The sequence below is a fragment of the Artemia franciscana genome, chromosome 16 (assembly GCF_032884065.1).
Source record: "Artemia franciscana chromosome 16, ASM3288406v1, whole genome shotgun sequence".
Lineage (NCBI taxonomy): Eukaryota > Metazoa > Arthropoda > Branchiopoda > Anostraca > Artemiidae > Artemia > Artemia franciscana.
In genome coordinates, this window is record NC_088878.1 from 29,999,884 (window position 1) to 30,019,169 (window position 19,286).

General features: G+C 33.5%; 1 protein-coding gene across 2 annotated transcripts; it reads left to right on the forward strand.

Moving 5' to 3' along the window:
* The first annotated feature begins 231 nt into the window (after positions 1–231).
* Positions 232–19,286, forward strand: LOC136037327 (very long chain fatty acid elongase AAEL008004-like). 2 transcript variants are annotated; one of them, XM_065719998.1, is made up of 4 exons: positions 232–348; positions 3,842–3,976; positions 11,714–11,904; positions 18,482–19,286. In XM_065719998.1, the coding sequence occupies exons 2-4, from the start codon at positions 3,853–3,855 to the stop codon at positions 19,037–19,039; spliced, it is 873 nt and encodes a 290-aa protein (XP_065576070.1). In that variant the 5' UTR covers positions 232–348; positions 3,842–3,852; the 3' UTR covers positions 19,040–19,286. The 2 variants fall into 2 exon arrangements, with proteins under 2 accessions (XP_065576070.1, XP_065576069.1); XM_065719997.1 differs by lacking the exon at positions 232–348 and adding an exon at positions 1,813–1,969.

Below are 19,286 nucleotides of genomic sequence, written 5' to 3' on the forward strand. Positions count from 1 at the left end.
TAAAATGACTTTATCTCAGTAATATATACAAGTTTCTGAAAACCTAATTTTGATTATTTATTTATTTTTTCAAAGAAATACCCGGAAATGCAATATTCCATGAACATTCGCAACAACCCTCTCGAATTTATGTTAATATTATGCTCTTTATCAAAAGGCTTAACATATCTACCCTACTAACCTTGATTATTTATAGTACAGCGGCGAATAAGCCTGCCGCTGAAAACGTCGCTTGACAGAATACCTGTCCGCGTATCTACCCGAAACTTATTTGATTATTTCATCTGCTGATTAGTTGTTGTTTAGTTACGGAACAGGAAGGGAAAGGTTTATTTCACGGGTTTAAAGGTAAGGATGTTGATTAGGTTGCAAGTGCTAAAAGCGATTCCGTGTCATATACATCATATGGAGGGGAGAGGGGGGCTTTTGGACTGTACTACCATAGAGAATATTGGAAGCTTAATATGTGTTAACACCTAGGTCCCAAATGTATTTATGATTACTTTGCAGTGGTTTCAATTTAGGGGGGAGGCAGTGAATAATTTCTAAGAACACATTGCTTTTACTTCTGCAATTGAAACGAAAATATATTAAAAACAGAAGAAGTTTTAAAAAATGACAGTGATAGGTTATTTTTTACTATCAAATCAAAAATAATTATTCGTTTTTAAAAATATTTTCGTTACAATGTGTCGAAGGCATTTGCCCTCTTTCCCCTTAGACTTTTAGAAAAGTCTAGCACCCTCCAGAGGGAGAAGGAGTGGAGTTAGTTGCTTCAGAATACCTTCCCGGGACATACTTTAGTCTGTAGATTCATCCCTGAAAGTTTTATTTTCATAATCTAAACCCTTTCTGAGATAGCAAGAAGTCGATTAACTAGAATTTAAAAAAAATTTTTGCTTTTCATGGAAAATGTTGTTTTTTTTTCAATGGAAAACTTAAAAAACAGCAAAATTGTGTTCCTTAAGATTAAAACAAACAATTTACCCCCCCCCCCCCTTCCGAATCATCGTGCATTGACGCGAGTGTTTCAATGCTGGGTTCACATATCTTTTGCGGTTTTTATAATTCCCCTCCTTCCAGTCAAACGGCCACGTAAGCGCCTGCATCCATCCACAGATCCTTAAGCCTATTCTTTACAGTTTGAATTAAGAACCCTATGATAGATAAATCTAACCTATTCCATTTAAAGTCCCTCCCCCTCCCAGTCAAACGGCCCCGTACGCATCTGCATCAATCCACATAACCTTAAGCCTATTCTACTCTGGTACTGTATATCTCATATTTCATTTTCATTTGATTTGGGAAATTGACTCTAACTTTGCCCCCCCCCCAAGGTTTTGACGAAATTACCCCACTACTGTTGTGTCAAAAATAGAAAAGCACATCTAATGCCTTTATGCGAAAAAAGGGTATGGCGCTTATAAGCACAATCAAGATGGCAGGACTTGGCAATCTCCCACCACCCCATCGCAATTAGAAAGCAAGAATACGTAAAAATGTACAAAAACAGGAAATAAGTGAAACTTTCAGAGTTAAATCCATAGATCTGTGCTATATATACCAATATATCTAAGCTGTGTATAAACAGCACTTATGATTCTCAGAGAAAGTGTTTTTGACGATGAGTGTGCGTAGGTTGCATAGCCGTGTTGGCCTTAGGCGACTTAGCGCTGTAATGATTCGTTAGTAGGGCCATTAGTCAGGCTTGCCAACTGGGTGTATTTTGTCTCAAAAGAACACATTCCCAAGTGTCAGGACATATTGACATAAAAGGGCAAAAATGACAATTTTTAGAAATTTTGAACGTTAAAGGATGAAAATGAGATGTATTTTGTAAATAATGACATAGAAAGAAACAATTTCCGACTTTTCACCAACGTATTGCCTTTTGTCGTTTTTTTAGCATCCAGGTTTTGCCAGATATGTCGTAAGTCAAGGATTTTCTGCAAAACAAGGGATATACACGGTAATACGAGTTTCATGCTTTCATACTAAGCCATTTTGTATGAATGTCTACTATGGTTTTCGGTTTCATTATATTTGATTTTAATTGAGACGGACGCATTATAGCCAAATATGCCATGTTTTTGGATGCTCAGGAGACACATTCATCAACCGAACAGTTGACAACCCTGTCGGTAGATTTATTAGAACTTATAAATAACTATCAATATTATCAATTTATATCAATAAATAACTATAACTATAACTATTTATATCAATAAATAACTATTGATATAACTATATCAATTAAACAAAAAAAAACAAGTTTTTTTAAATGAAAGTAAGGAGCGACATTAAAACTTAAAACGAACAGAAATTACTCCGTATATGAAAGGGGCTTTTCCTCCTCAATGCCCCGCTTTTTACGCTAAAGTTTGACTCTTTCTCTTAACTCGAATCGAAATACTTCGAATCTTCGCTAGATTCTAATTTGCATGCTTATAATCTTGATATAATATTGATAATGATAACGATAATATTGATATTGATAATGATAATATTGATATTGATAATGATAATGATAATATTGATAATGATAATATTGACTAATGATAAAGATTATTAATCGATTTAAAATTTCTTTCTGGTAAAAATTAAAAACATTTCATAAATGTATATTGGAAAAAGTAGCTTAGGTAACAGTCAAAGAAAACCGCAGCTCCTTAACTTGCTCAAAATAATTTTCATATTAATTGTTTTTCAAAATTCTTCTACCTAAGAAGAACCCTGAAATTGCTCGCAACTTTTCAGTTTTACTGTCTATTACTTTGTGAAATGTAATGGACTATAATTTGCTCAGTAATGCCTATAATTCTGCAATGTCTCAATAATCGGTTGTAGATAAGTAATGTCTCTAACTTTGTATTATTTTGTAAAAAGAGAAACTAAAAATAAATCAAATTCCGCGCAGGAGCTAGCACAACTTTTTATACAGCTCTAAAGTTTTTTTTTGTAAGTTTCAGCTTTTTTACACTTATTTTATATGCTTCGTGAATTTTATCTTTGTAAAAACAACTGTTCATCAATAAGGATTAAAAATTCCAAATGTTTCTTTCTAATTTTTTCTCTCTTATATAAAATGTAAATTTTTTTCTCTCTTATATAAATTATGGCTTTGGTTCACTCTGTTTTCTCTTATCTTATTTGGTTTTCTAGTTACATAGAAGTTTTTTTTTATACTCACTGCATCCTCTTTTCACACTCACTAAATAGTTGGGAAATAAGCATATTATTTTATTTTTTTATTCAAAATGATTTTGTCACATATTAAATGTGGCAAAAATGTCCCTTGTGCCGACTGCTGGTCCTTAATTAGGGATAAATTCAAACCACAGTTTTTATTGTTTTGCTTTTCTATAGAATTTTTGCTAGTCTAAGAACTAACGACGCTTTCTGGACGACAAAGGTCCTTGCGCTTACTCTGTGGCACAGAGCACGGGGCTCATTGAGCCCTAAGCTCCGTTTTGTCAAGCACAGATCAATCCTCTCTGTTTGGCGTAATTTCATACTTGCAGAATTTATGTGATAGATTTAGAAGAATGCCTTTATTTCGATATTTTCATGCAAACAGTCAAAAATAATAATAAAAATGGCCGTCTAGGTTGGAGAAATAATCGTCATTTTTTTAAAAATGGAAAAAATCCTTGCCCCCCCAATCTCTCTGAATGCATGGCCTGTATGTAACATACGGACAAGTATTGATCATTGACAATAACAAATTATAGCAATTTAAATCAAAATAATAATAAACAGTTCTTTAGTTAACGAATAATTTTTTAGTGAATAAAATGTAAGACGACAAACTATTTAATTTATTATTTCTGATTAATTTTAGTTCAAAGCAAAATGGATTACACGTTGGACCACGAGGATGACTGGCTTAACATAACACACAACGAAAGCAGGCCTTCATACGATGAGTTCGATGAAGATTGGCAAAGATATAAAGGATCTGCGCTAGTTCCGCTCCGTAAGTTCTTGGCTTTATGCCCAATTCACATCTGTCCATAAAACAGCCAAAATGTATGAATAATACATGTTTTGCTTGATTTTAACGTGATACTTATATTAAAGAAATGGAAGATTGTTATTACAAAAAATTGATTGAAAAGTCTATATAAAATAATTTGTACCCCAGAATTGTCTACTACGTTTTATCCTTTATCAGACTTAGCATGCAGATGACAATGCTCGTGTTTCAATCCTAAATGCTTTCTAATTAAAAAAAAGGCTCTAATCTTCACTCTGATTGGTCAATCGCAAAGTTTATGTTCGAAAGATGGATTGCATTTGCTGATGATAGTACGCTTGTTTGTGCAGAGGGGGGGGGTCAAAGACATTTGGTAATAAAGCTTCAAATGCTGATGGACAGAGCTTATGAGTGATTTGAACGAATTGTTCCCAATAATGTTAATAATTGTTCCCTCTAAATTAATAATAATTGTTCCCTCTAAATGTTCCCAAATTTCAATTTTTGGTTTTTCTAGAATTGGCTTGCAATTTCCTGGTTTTAATGTTATTCCAAGTTCTAAAGGTATTATTTCTAGATCGTAAAATAGGTTTGTCAGGTTTCTAGGAGTTATTGTCGATGATAATCTTTCATTTAAGAACCATATTAACCTTCTCCGGTTAAAAGTGTCGAGAAACTTAGGTAGGATACGCAAGCTAAGGTATATTTTCTTTATCATTCACTCTTACAGCCGTGTATAAATTACCGCTCTATTGTTTGGATGAGTACTTTCCCATCCCTATTAAAACCACTTTTTCTTCTTCATGAAAAGGCCCGTCAGTTAGTTTCAGATACAAATAGTATGTCAACAAATTCTCTCCTTAGGTTCCGTCCACAGTATTTCCTATTTAGTACTATTTTTATTCATAAATATCTTCGTGGTCAACTTCCATTTTGTTTTTCGAAATTGTTACAACCCCGAGTTTGTGTAAATCTTCACGGAACTCGTAACTCTGAAGTTTTATTGGTTGTTAGAACACAAGCCGTGAGGTCAGATTTTAGCCCTATATACGCATGTAGTAGGGTTTGGAACTCCCTACCGAAGAATATCAGAGATTGCCACTCCATCGAGGTCTTCAAAAGATTAATGAAAAGTCATTTGAGTTAAGTTTTCGTCTTATTCTTTTTTTATATAAGCAATAATAGTAATATATATACTAGTTGGCCAGTTCAATTGAATGTAAATAATTGAGAAAAAGGTTTTATATAACTATTTGCCTTTTTCTGTTTTTCTTTTTGTTATTTTTTCCTCTCCGTGTTTATTTCTCTTATCTTGTGTTATGAATCTTGATATATATGATTGTAATATTTTTCCCTGCGTTAACAGACCGTGGAGCCTTTTGTGGGGGTGGTAAAAGGGATGCATGTATTGATTTTTTGATTTTAATAAAGTTGAGTTGAGTTGGATCTTGCTCAGTGCTGTTACGCCGATCTTCGTAGACCTAGATCTATGGACAGATCTACATTATGGCTAGGAATAATATGCAGCAACTTTGTCTCCTTATAATCATGTCAGCAATGTGGAATAGTTTACGGTTAAAAGAAATGAATTCCTCATACGTGTTTCCTTGTTAAATCGCATTATATTCATCTTTACTTATTTATCAAATTCCGTTTCAGTCTGAAATCAGGGAACTTAATTTTTTTGTCTTTTCTTTATTGGTTTTTTCCGTTTTCAATTGCCTAGTTAGCGTCACTGCCTCGCACAAGCTTCGTTGACGCCTATCCGCTACCAATGGCTTGGAAGGAACTAAGATCTCAATAATTGAGATCTTACAGTGAGATGTTACACTCAGTCACTGCATTCTTCTTTTCTACCGAGGTTAGAACTATGACTAGTTTCTCAAGAGCGTCGAAATACGCTTCGGCATCCGGTTTTTTTAGTCACCTGATAAAAAAGGATATCTTCACGGATGAATAATTGGTTCGCTTTCGTGACAAATCGGAGTTCAAAAATTTGTTTTTTCAGCCGAGAAGAATGTAAATAACTGCTTCCTATTCGTAGGATGTGCAATTGAATGTACAGTTTCAATGAAATTTAAAATTTTTGTTCATTTTAGATAATCTATTAGAACATTTTTATTTAAAAACAGATAGTTATGTAATTTTAAAGACAGCGCACAAATCTAGTGGTATACTTGAGTGCTGAAAATTAGAAACAAAAAAGCCATCGTAACTAAGTGATCCAACAAAAAACAGTAATTTAAATTTAAGAATCAAAATTTAAGAATTTAAGAACTAAAGAAAAAATGATTCCCCTGCGGATTTAATTTACAGATAATTTTTCAAAAACCATTGAAACGATCGTTCGTCAGAATGCCCCCGAATGTCAGCTGGAATTGAGTTCCAGATCCTTGACCCAGGATGACTAACTCTGAAACACACTTTCAAATTTCGCCGAGTTTCACATGAAAAATCTGATCTATGAGTTGGCAGCCAATTGTAGTAACCGGAATTTGTTAGAAATATCCCAAAAAAATCAAAGGCAACATGCCAGTCATGGTACATATGTAGTTGGTCCAAAGAAAAAAAAAAATCCAGAAGCCCGGCAAAGATTTTAATTGATGGACTACATTTTTATTAAAATGTATCCTCACTGACTTATTTTCAAATGTTTGATCAAATCTGAAAACAAACTTTCGGTTAAATTTATCCTTATTGAAATAAATTAAAGGGCGCAGATTACTAAATGAAAATAATTAATACATTATTAATTGCTTAATTAAAAAAATGAAAAAGATTAAACGATAATCATTAATAATAATTGATAAATTGAAAATAATTTTGTTAATAAATAAAATTTGTAAAAATTTGGCATGCAAATTTTGGGGGAGACAGGGGACGGGAGGCTAATCAAGATTTTACCCTGGGCGCAAGAGAGGCCAAAACCGCCAGATGAAAAGGTAGAAGTCCAAACAGAAATACAATAAAGAAAACATGGCTGAATGAAGGAACAATAAATAGTTTTAGAATGTTATTTGGGAATAATGGTAAAAGCGTGACAGCCTACAGAAGAGGTATTTAAGTTTTTTTTTAATAGAAATTTTTTAGTGTGTCTTGGGGTGATTTTCAGTTTCAATCAAACATACCAACCGGAATCAATGTAGCAACGTCGTTTAGTCGTTCCCCATCGCAAAATTTGCTCCCTTCTGTTGAAACCTAGCTTAAAAGTTGAAAAATCAATAGAGGAATATGGAAAACCCAACCGGGAATTTTAGCAAGTTATATTTGCGCGAGTGAATTGAAAATATAATTGTCATGTATTTTCCATACCCTTTAGTTGATAGTATTAAAAACCTTCTGAATGAAAAATACCTCGTCACTCACTATAATCAATTACTGAACAAAATTTTTGCTCTCTTAGAGTTTTTATAGCTTTGTTATGAGAAAAACGGTGGCCACTTGCGTGACATACGTTGTTAGTAGAATAAAAATATTCTATGCAATAGGCGAGGAGGTATACGGGATTTTGTTTAAGGGGGGTTAAAAAAGACTTTAAAAAACGGAATAAAAATTTGTTTACATGTATTTTTGATACTTTTTACGAGTCAGACAAACATTCTTTTTTGGGAGGAGGGGTCAAACTTTGTAAACGTTCTGGATACAGCCCTAGCAATAAGCTCTTTACCCTAAAACTTACCCGATTAGTAGGAAAGCATAGGCCCAATTCTTTTTTGAAATGACGCCGAGGTTGTTTTTCAACCTAGCAATGACAATCTGTGATTTTTTTTTCATAATTCGTGTCTAAACTTGACATGACCTTGTTAACTCTAGTGTTTCAAAGAGAGGAAAACTGATTGTGCTTGATAAAAGTGCCCTCGCAACTACGCCTTCATCCGAATAACTTGCAGGACCTAGGACAGTAAAAAGAAATCAGCTTTATTTTGAATTGGTTACATGGAAACTCACACAACGACGAGAATAGAACGAAGTGGAAATTCAATTTTTGACGAAAAATATCATCAAATGATTTAAGCTGTTTTATGTGTTAGCAGGTGCCAGTTCAAATAAAAAAGAAACATAGGTGAAAATCAGCAGAAAATCAGCTAAAAACATGGCACCAAATAGATTAAGAAGGTGTAGCTTTTCTTGGAAGATTTTGCTGTCTTTGGGAATAAACGGAATGTTATTTGTTTGAAATTTAAACAAAAAAGGAACGTGGGTGAAAATCAGCGAAAAATCAGCTAATAATATGGCACCAAATAGGTTAAGAAGGTGTAGCTTTTCTTTGAAGATGTAGCTGTTTTTGGGAATCAACGGATTTTTATGTGTTTTAAATTTTAAAAATGAACAGCATTGCCAAACTCAATGTTTTACTATATAGTATGGGAACATCATATTATGTTGTGTCTGCTTATAGGTGGGAGTGTCCACCTGAAATCTGTCTAAAGTACCCCTATTCCCAGATTTATAAAATCTAGCATAAAAACTGTTTTTTTTTCTGATACCCTTCTCCTTTCTTGAAAAATAAACTGCCACAGGTAGTGCAATATAGAGCGTCAACCTCCAAACGGAGTTCTCTCGTGTTTACTAGTGTAAACCAGGGCGCAACATATAAGGTGGGGCTAGGTAAGGAAGGTATCTATGTCGAATTTTTTACCAGAGGAAAATTAAAGTACAAGATGAATTTTGTGAGAGGGATATATTCACTTTGTGATTAACTTATGAGCAGGGACGTAATTTGCTATGGGGCGGGGTGGTATGCTGCCCCTTCTAGACCCCGATTTCCCCCCTCTTCAGCCGAAATAAAATTTCTTCAAAATCTTGTCAAAACTGAAATAAGCCTGTGTAATATAAGCATTCACAGACAAGGGTCAGTTTTCTTTGGTATATCTTTGCCTATAAGGGACTCTATTGTTCATTTTTCAAGTTATTTTTACTTGATTTGAGAAAATTGGATCCAACTTTGCCTCCCCTCCGGATTCTGGCGAAATTACGCCAGTGCTTATGGGATCTATGAATTTGACTAATATTTTATTTGATTTACTTAAAGTACCATTTTCCTCTTTAAAATTTAAAAATTTATAAAATATGAAACAGACCTGAAATAAATTATATTCACAAAGAAATAAGTTTTGGCCTTTAAGTCCAAAACTCAAACGGATATATTTTAAGCAATATTGCATCAGCATCATCACTAGCATTGATGCTCAATGTTTCATTGACATCCAAAAGGATGTCAATGACATAACGCTGAGAGCTCTCTAATAAGAACTGGAACGACCCAAGTGTGAAAAAAACGTAGATTAAGCACATAATACAATTATTACGAGAGAGAAGCCCCCTCTCCTTAGGCTGTAAAGCTAAAAACGCATCAAAATGTGAACTTTAATAGTACAGAGGGGCTCTTCGTTCTTGGTCCTTTAGTGTAAAATTTTGGTCCTTGCCATTCCCTTAAAGGAAAAACTAAACAATACATATAGGATATATTTTTACTAAACTATATTTCTAATGTTTAATATTTTGATATATTTGAAACATTTCTATATATATATATATATATATATATATATATATATATATATATATATATATATATATATATATATATATATATATATATATATATATATATATATATATATATATATATATATATATATATATATAATTATTTATAAAAATAGCGACGAAGACCACACTGCCTTTCCATAACAAACAAATACAAAGTAGAGACATTAGGGAAAATATTTTCAAGATAGTGGAAATCAGTTCTGTGAATATTTCGGCCCTATGTCTAAGGGCCGTCTTCAGCACAATACGAGAACAAGAGAGAAAATATGTATATATAAATAAACTTACATTTGAATTGTGAGAATTAAAACTAAATAATGTTTTTTAAAAACTCTTTTAAAAACAGCCATAGCATCCTTGCTTCAACGAAGTTCAACCAGGACTGACAAAAAGAATGAAATGAGAATATAAATTCATTCAAACTAAAGAGAACAAAGTGATTAAGTGCAATTTCTCAGAGCCAACCTTGCTTTCTTAGCAGCCTGTCTCAAAGGCGTTTTCGTAGCTGGTTCAATACTATTATAAATTGGTTTAGTAAATTATTTTGTTAGATCATTTTTAATTAAGTTTGAGTATAAAGAATTTAGTGAGTATTCCCCTAAGTCCCTGTTCAAAGAAATATTATTATTTATTTTGAGACTAATTTCGATTGATTCTCGGACCACCTGTTTTATCCCCAAATCATTACTGATGAGTGAAGATTTTTCAAAAAGTATCGTGTGGGACGGATTATTAAATATATGCCAACCTATAGCAGAATCAAAGTTGTTGGAACTATTTGAAATTAATGCCTTGTCTATGTCTTTTTTTTTTGCTGTTGTAACCGTTTTTCTAGATTCTGATGGGTCCTGCCGACATAGTAATTTCCACAATCACAGGGTATTTGGTAGACCCCTCTTTGACGAGTAACTGGGGCCTTATCTTTACCGGAATTTAAGAAATTAATGATTTTAAAATTATTAGTAAAAACTACGTACAGATTATTTTTTGTGCAAATATTCTTTAATTCTGTTGTGATTTTTGGGATAAACGGAAGATAAACAATATTTGAGGGCTTATCAGTAGCCTCACATTGTGAAATATCTTCTTCGATTTTACAAGAATGTCTTTTTATTCTACGGCTAATTATTTTATTGGCAAAAGGAATGGGGTATCCATTACCAAAAAGAATATCTCTGATAAAGTTTATTTCTGCATTTATATATGAATCGGAGCAAATATTCAGGGCACGATCAATGAGGGAAGTTGCAACTGCTCTTTTAACTTGTGTGGGGGGGGGGGTGATTTGAATTAAAGTGAAGATATCTATTGTTTTGTGTTGGCTTTCGATAGATTAAAAATTCAGTTGATCAGCATTACGAATAATTAACACATCTAAAAACGGTAGTTTATTTTCAATTTCAACTTCTAGGGTGAACTGCAAATTTCGGTCATAAGTGTTAAGATGATCTAAGAAGCCCCGAAGTTCAGCTTCCCCATAATTCCAAAGTGAAATTACGTCATCCATTAAAGGACCCCAATATAAGGCAATATATAATATAAGGCAAATATTTATGTCGAGAACCTTGAAAATTGGGCATTAAATTATTATTTTTTAAAACATGTCTATTGGTTTTAAATCCGGTTTTAAATATCAGTTTTGAAACCGATTTATAATAGTATTGAACCAGCTACGAAAAGGCCTTTGAGACAGGCTGCTAAAAAAGCAAGGTTGGCTCTGAGAAATTGCACTTAATCACAAGTAAGGATGCTAGGGCTGTTTTTAAAAAAGTTTTTAAAAAACATTATTTAGTTTTAATTTTCACAATTTTATGTAAGTCTATTTATATATACATATTTTCTCTCTTGTTCTCGTATTGTGCTGAAGACGGCCCTTGGACATAGGGCCGAAATATTCACAGAAATGAATTCCACTGTCTTGAAAAGATTTTCCTTATTGTTTCTACTTAGTATTTGTTAATTATTTATATTTTAATATATTTCTAATATATATATATATATATATATATATATATATATATATATATATATATATATATATATATATATATATATATATATATATATATACATATATATATATGTTTATGTCTAAGATATTTAATATATATTTTAATATAATTTTAATATATATAGTTAACTAAACAATAACTGTAGGATAACTGTATGTATATATTGTTTTAGATCCCTTGGTGCAAGACTGGCCCCTAGTTGGAAATTATCATTACAATATAATGCTAGTAATTGGATATTTGGCGATTGTGAAGTATTTTGGGCCAAAGTTTATGCAAGATAGAAAGCCTTTTGAACTCCGAGGAATTCTTCAACTTTATAATATTTGTCAAATCTTATTCAGCTCATATCTTTTCTGGGCGGTAAGTAAATACATTTTAAAGTTTCATCGGGTTGCTAAAAGTAACTTAATAGCAGCTTGTAATTAAGGCATTAAACCTAATAAAAAAAAATTAAACACTACAAACACTACCAGTTACTTTGTGCCCTTTCGCTCGCAGAAAGCAAATATTATTTCTGCAAATGTACAGGCTGTAAAAGACTTCGTTTGGGGTACAGGATCTCATAGTCCGTCACGGTGGTTTAGAAGTTGTTGTTTTTTTGAAATTTTTTTTTCAAGGGTGCACATAAGGCCGTATCCAGGATTTTTTAGGGGGGTGGGGTTACAAAAAAATGCATCAAAAATTTGTTTGTACTCAGTTTTGTTATGTTTTTACGAGTCGGAATAAAAATTTCTGGGGGGAGTGGGGGTCAAACCTCCTACCCCTTCTTCTGCATACAGTCTTGTGTGCACATTAACTCAGAAGTGACTCTGAGTTACTTCTGAGTCAACGCCTCGCTCTTTGCGCTAAAGTTTGACTCTTCCTCTTAACTCTACTTTTTAAAACAGTAAGAAACTTTAGCGTAAAGAGCGATGCGTTGAGGAGGAAAACCCCCTTTCATACACGGAGTAATTTCTGTTCGTTTTAAGTTTTAATGTTGCTCCTTACTTTCATTTAAAAACTTGTTTTTTTATATTTAATTTCTGGACGCCCTCCAATTTTTCGGCCACTTAAAAAGGGCACTAGAACTTTTAATTTTCGTTAGAATGAGCCCTCTCGAAACATTCTAGGAACACTCAGTCGATACGATCACCCCTGGAAAAAAAAACAAATAAACACGCATCCGTGATCTGTCTTCTGGCAAAAAAATGCGAAATTCCACATTTTTTTAGATAGGAGCTTGAAACTTCTACAATGAGGTTCTCCGATACGCTGAATCTGATGGTGTGATTTTCGTTAATATTGTATGACTTTTATGGGGGGGGGGGTTCCCCTATTTTCTATAATGAGGCAAATTTCCTTAGGCTCGTAACTTTTGTGGGTATAACTGATCTTGATGAAACTTATATTTTTAAAATCAGCATTAAAATGCGATTCTTTTCATGAAACTATTGGTATCAAAATTCCATTTTTTAGAGTTGCGGTTACTATTTAGCCGGGTCGCTCCTTACTACCGTTCGTTACCACGGAATGTTTGATTACTAACCATTTTAATTGTGACAGGACGGCAAGGATTATATATTATACCTCAACGTTAAGGAAGGATATTATACCTCAACGTTATAAGAAGCGATACACTAATTCCGTAAAAAAAAAAATATGCAAAGATTCAGCCTTGGTAAAGGTGTCTTATTAATTATTTGTTTTTCTGCCCCCTTCCTCTACTGTTCCCCTAAAATATGTTGATACGGTGATGCTGTTAAGTTTAATATAAGTAGTTTTGTTTGAGGTGAAAGTGCTGGAAAACATTTTGTTGTTGGGTGAATACTTAGGAAAAAAATACATATTTATTGCTGTTATTATAATTAATACTGTTTTAATTAAAATCATCTATTATTCATAATTACTGTTGGATAAGCATTTATAAAATGATAAAAAGACAAGAGAAGGAAAATTTGAGCCAGAGTGGTGGATTCAATGGGATGTTCTAACTTTTTTTTCTTATTTCTCTTATTGTGGCTATGCAGAGACGTAGCTAGGGGACAAGGGGATGGCAGTCTCGGGAATTAAAGCGAACAGAAATTATTACGTATATGAAAGGAGTTTCCCCTTCCACAAGACCTTGCTCTTTACGCTACAGGTTTGGCTTTTTGTCTTAATTCTGTAAGAACGATTCCTGAAACACAATCGCTGTTTAATTAGAATAATAAGCTTTGTTTTAAATAAGACCTTGCTCTTTACGCTAAAGTTTTGACTTTTTGTCCTAATTCTTTGAGAACGATTCCTGAAACACAATGTCCATTTCATTAGAATAGTTTGTTTTAAAATTCTAAAGCTTTGTTTTAAAATTCTGGAGGTGTGTTTTCAAATTCTTAAAAAAAAACTTTAGCGCAAATATTGAGGTCTTGAGGAGGAGGCAACCCCTTTCATAAATGTACTAATTTCTGTTTGTTATAAGGTTTTACGTAGCTCCTTACTTTTCAGTTGATAGTAAGGAAATTGAAAGTATATGGAAGTCGTAGCAGAAGGCGTGGTTCCATTATCACGACAAAAATAGTTCGTGGCAAGTTTTTATTATTAACATGTTTCCGCTGAAAAAAAAAAAGTTCTTAAAAAGTTACTAGTTACTTTCTCTGAAAAGTGAAATACCGTTGAAGGAAGCTTGATGAATTTCTATTGTTAGCTTAAATAATCCTAAGAATAAAACCTCAAAATTTGTTCGTTTACAAAAATATAGTTGGCGACTTCTGTGTTGAATTTGACATATTTTTTTTTTTTTCTTGAATTGGTGAACATGTTTGTTGCTAAGGCAAGATATACATTCAGAGAGCACATTTTATTCATTCGAGTGTTATAATATCTGTTTTTATGCTTAGAAGTCTTTGGTCCAGAATTTGTTTTCTCATTAATAGTTAGGCTCCACAAAACAGTCCACAAAACAATGTGTAGCAAGTTGCTCAGAAAATAATATTTAGCAAAAACGAGTAAAAGCAGAAATACAAAAAGAGCAAAAATTCATACCCAATTGGTAAACCTATATACTGCGAACGGCTGATCAAACGATTAATCAGTCAGGAAAAACCCGTTTAAAAGGAGAAAATGAAAGTTTAGCAATGAAAGTCAATGGAGAAACTACCCAAAAATCATGTGGTGTTAGGTTTTTTCATTGTGAAGGTCAGCCAAACATGTTGTATGAATTAATTAAATTAAGTTTGGCTTGTCTGATTGCCAACTAATTTGTAGGTGCAAAATACCGCCAAAAATTGAGGTAGGTTGTTGTTGTCGGTAAAAATGTTCCTCTCATTGTGTTTGTTTTGTGGAGGGGTATAGAAGTTGTGTTTTTCTTTCAGTCTGTTTTTTTTTTGTATGACCTAGAGGCTTTTGCAATAAAATCATATCTTAAAGGTTACATATATTAAAAACTATTGCTTCACTGAAAACACAAAGCCGACAGAAAACACGGGATTCTAGAGCAGAATTGTCATTAATTAGCCTGAAGCAAATATTAGACTAATTTATAAGTCTCTCAACAGCTTTTCGCTGGCAATGACAATAATAACTTTCAACATGCAATTTAAATTCTCTTGAACAACTCAACCAAGCTTAGTTTTCTACAAAGCGCTAGTCTTTCAAAATTCCACAAATATATTCCCCATTAGAAAGCTGTTATATGTGGCAGGTTTTAGTATTTATGGAATGATGGCGTGAACCCAAGAGGTTTTATAATAGGTCTGTTGAAAATGATTTGAGTAAGACTAGAAGAGTAAGAAATGGTGGTTTGAACTAAGTCTATCCAAGAGCTTAGTATTACATAAACAAGTAAAATCTGAATATGAAATAGAAGTTTTTTGAGTTGAATATTCGGCACTGGCACGTACGCAGGGAAGGGGCCTTCGGCCCCCCCCCGAATTTTTTCGAAATGTTTAATTTCCCCATGGCTTCTTGGGATTTCTGGCAAAAGTAGGACATTTTTTTAAGAATCTAGATACATGTATGAAGCTTTTTTTTGGGATTTTACAGCATGCAATTATCTGATCAAGTCACTGCCCAATTATTAACCCATTTTCTGTCTAACTTTTTACCCTCTTTGAAGTAATTAGCGATTGTACTGTTATTTTGTTTTGTAAAAAGAGTTTGCTTTCCACAGCAAAATAGAATTATCCTTGATATTATGGCGTTTTCAGGATAAAGTACAGCTTTTAATGGATCAATTTTGGAAACTATCATTTTTCATTAAAATCGACGTTTTTGCAATAGAAGAATTACCCCCACAGCACCCCTATTGCACTATTAACCCTAAAATTTCCCTTTCAGTGGGATATAATAGATTAATCACTGGTTCTAAATCGCTATGAACATAACCTGAGTCTAAAACGTACTTTTGAGGCCTCAGTCTCCTTCCCCCATTCGCTACAATACTACTGATTAAAGTTAATCTGTATTTTCCGATATACGTGCTTTTTGCATTTATCTAGTTACTATAAAAAAGTGCTACTTTATATCTGCTGTTTCGATGGTTTTGGCCCCCCCCTCCAAAATAAATTCATGCGTACGTGCCTGATTCGGCACAATACTGAAATAGAGAATTTACTTGTAAAAATATAAGTGAAAAATTTTTCGTTCTTTTTACTTACTCGAAATTTCATTTTAAAAAAACAAAAAGGCTTCTGTGTTCTTTTTGCTGGCTCAAAATGTGACATATAAAAGATGGGTAAATGCAACAAAGGATAAAAAAAATCGGTTTCTGCGTTCTTCTTACTGGCTCAAAATTTTACATATCAAAAATCAGTAAATGCAACAACGGATATAAAAAGGTGATATTATTTGACTTTTCGTTCTGAAATTCGTTCAAGGTACATTGGATAAAGAAAATGTGTCACAAAAAAAAAACAACCAATGGGACTGCAGCACACTTTCTTTCAACACTGAGTGACTTTTCTTTTTCTTTTTGGTCAAACGTACATTGTATAGAAAATGCACAATTTCTCTGTGACCGCTTTTTCTTTTTTAACCACCAACGTGCACGAGTATCCAGAAAAAAAAAACAGCTTAAAGTTTCTCAGTCGTTGTCATCAACGTATTCAGTGACGTAAGAAACTGAAGGACAAAACATTATTTAGCAGCAAATTATGCTACAAATTTAAAGCTGAATTGTAGAAAAACTATTGAAAAACCTGTGGAATAAAACTGTTGAAACGTAAAATATTCTCTATGTGTGTAGACACTACTTAAGATCCGTACGTGCCTATGCAGAAGAAACAGAAAATGTTGGATTATGGCATATAAAGCTCAGCAGATGAAAGATAGAAAGTGGAACTGGGCAGCCATGGCAAAAACAAGGAGAGAGAAATCTCACGATGAAGAAACCAAAGGGGACTACGAAAGAAAAGACAAGACTAAAGTGACGCGGGTATTTCGCCTATAAGAAACAAGATATCTTCAACGCTAAGAAAACAAAGATTGAAACTAAAATAACCTAGAATCAAATAAAATCCAAATCCAAGAAATAAAACAACAAATATCTATATGCAACTGTCGCTACTGTGACTGAACGTCAAAGAAGCTAAATAGATTTGTTTCAATGAGAACGCTAAAGTAGGAAACTTTGAGGCCAGACCTGGTGCGTGAGGTGAGGTGGTGAGGCCAGACTTGGAAAGCGAATTTATGTCGGTTTGAATCAATGTGTTTAATTGGTTCCATTTTTTATTTTTGAGTCAGTCTTTTCAATTTGAAATTGTTCTTAAGAGATAAATCGGTTTTCTGGTGATTCTTATGTCCAGACTTGAAAAGGTTTGAACAACTGCTCCTTACGAGCTCTGCTCTTTGTTGAGGGCTAATGTTTTTTTAAGTATATTAAATAAAGTATCTACCTATCTATCTAAATGAATTACATTGTTGTTCCCGCCCGAATCTTGGATTTTTTCCAATGTCTTATATTTTATGTGGTAACTTTTCCTTTTTTCACTTTTTAAAGTTGTCTCCACGCCCTAAAATGTCGCTTCCCTTAAAGGAATTCCAGTATACGCGTTGGTTATATACATATTTGCCTGAGAAGCTCACATTTTGCGCTCAAACTTTTCTCGTGTGGACAAGGCTCGAGTAATCGAACCGCATTGCAATTGCAACCAGGTTCTTACAGTGAGAAGAGTCTGGGATCCAATAATCCACAAAATCTAAAAAACCATTTTCCATACAATTCTCCTATTTGTCGCCACTTTTTAAAGCTCTGCTCTCAGTCAAGTCTGCTCTCCTAAAAAAAGCAGCTTCCTGCATATACGCCTGGTTATTTACATTCCTTCCTTGTAAAAACACCTTTTGTTCATTCAACTTTTTTCCTACTTACAGAAACTGCTTGAACAACTGATTTCCTTTGTAGCTACAACCAGGTTCTTAAAGGACGGGGGAGGGCTTCGTCCCATTTATTCCAATTTTCGTCGTTTTCCGTATAATTCCTTCTGTTTTTGGTGCAATTCTTCTATTTCTTATTAATTTTAAGGTTGTTTCCGCCCTCAAAACGTCTCTTTCCTCCAAAGAAAATCTTGTATGCACCTGGTTATCTACCTACGACATGGAAAACTTCCGTATTGTTCTGACAGGCATGTGCGCAAAAGAGTTTTGACCTTTGTCCCCCCCCCCTCATGGAATCTTGAAATTTTCATGATTGTTCTTACATATTTCCATGTAATTTACTTATTTTTGTCTTTTTTTTCTCCAATCTGTGCCTCCTCCTAAATAAATATTGTGAGACAAATGCCTATATTCTGACATGTAAATTTTTTATACTCTATAGAGGTTGAATAAGCAATATTTTGTTTAAAAACAATAAATAAAAAAATTACACGTTGTGAAGATAAAAGTTAAAAACTTTATCATAAAAGTCACCCAAACGCTATGTAGGTAATTTCATTTAAATGTGGATACAATTTTCTGTATTTCATTCATTTTCTTTTATTTTTAGTTATTAAGCAATGGATTGTTGAGTGGTTATAGCCTGAAATGTGAACCCATGGATTATTCAGTTCGAGGCCTCCCCATTGCTCGCGCATCTTGGCTTTACTACATCTCCAAGCACACCGAATTCTTTGATACATTTTTTTTCGTTCTTAGAAAGAAAACAAATCAAATCACCCTACTCCACCTTGTTCACCACGCCGGCATGCCAATAATTGTTGGATTTGGTATGAGGACAACCCCGGGAGGTCAAGGGACCTTTTTTGGTGTTTTAAATAGCCTAGTTCACGTTGTTATGTATACTTACTATTTTCTGGCTGCACTAGGTCCATCTGTGCAGAAGTATTTATGGTGGAAAAGCTACATAACACAAATGCAGCTCATACAATTCGTCATTGTGTTCTTTCATGCTGCGCAAGTTTTTATCTACAAGGATTGTGACTTTCCCAAGGTCATTGCTGGTGTGTTATGTAGTTTTTCATTTTTAATGTTGATTATGTTTTCGCAGTTTTATATCACAATGTACTTAAGAAATCGGAGCGCTAAAGCTAATAAGTTGAAGTAAATGCTTCGTTAGGTTTTATTTCACCGGTGCCCACGGGGGATAGGGTGGCAAAAGGCAGGTAGATTGGGGAATCTAAAAATACACAACAGGTACAAAGTTGTCCAACTTTCAGATCGTGATACTTTCCTGGAAAACTTTTCGCCCCTCCTCCCTGGAAAAATTTCAACCGATGCCCTTATTTAATTGTTTTGTAAATAATACGTTGTTGTTATTTTGTAAATGCTTTAATTAAACTATTTAATACCTA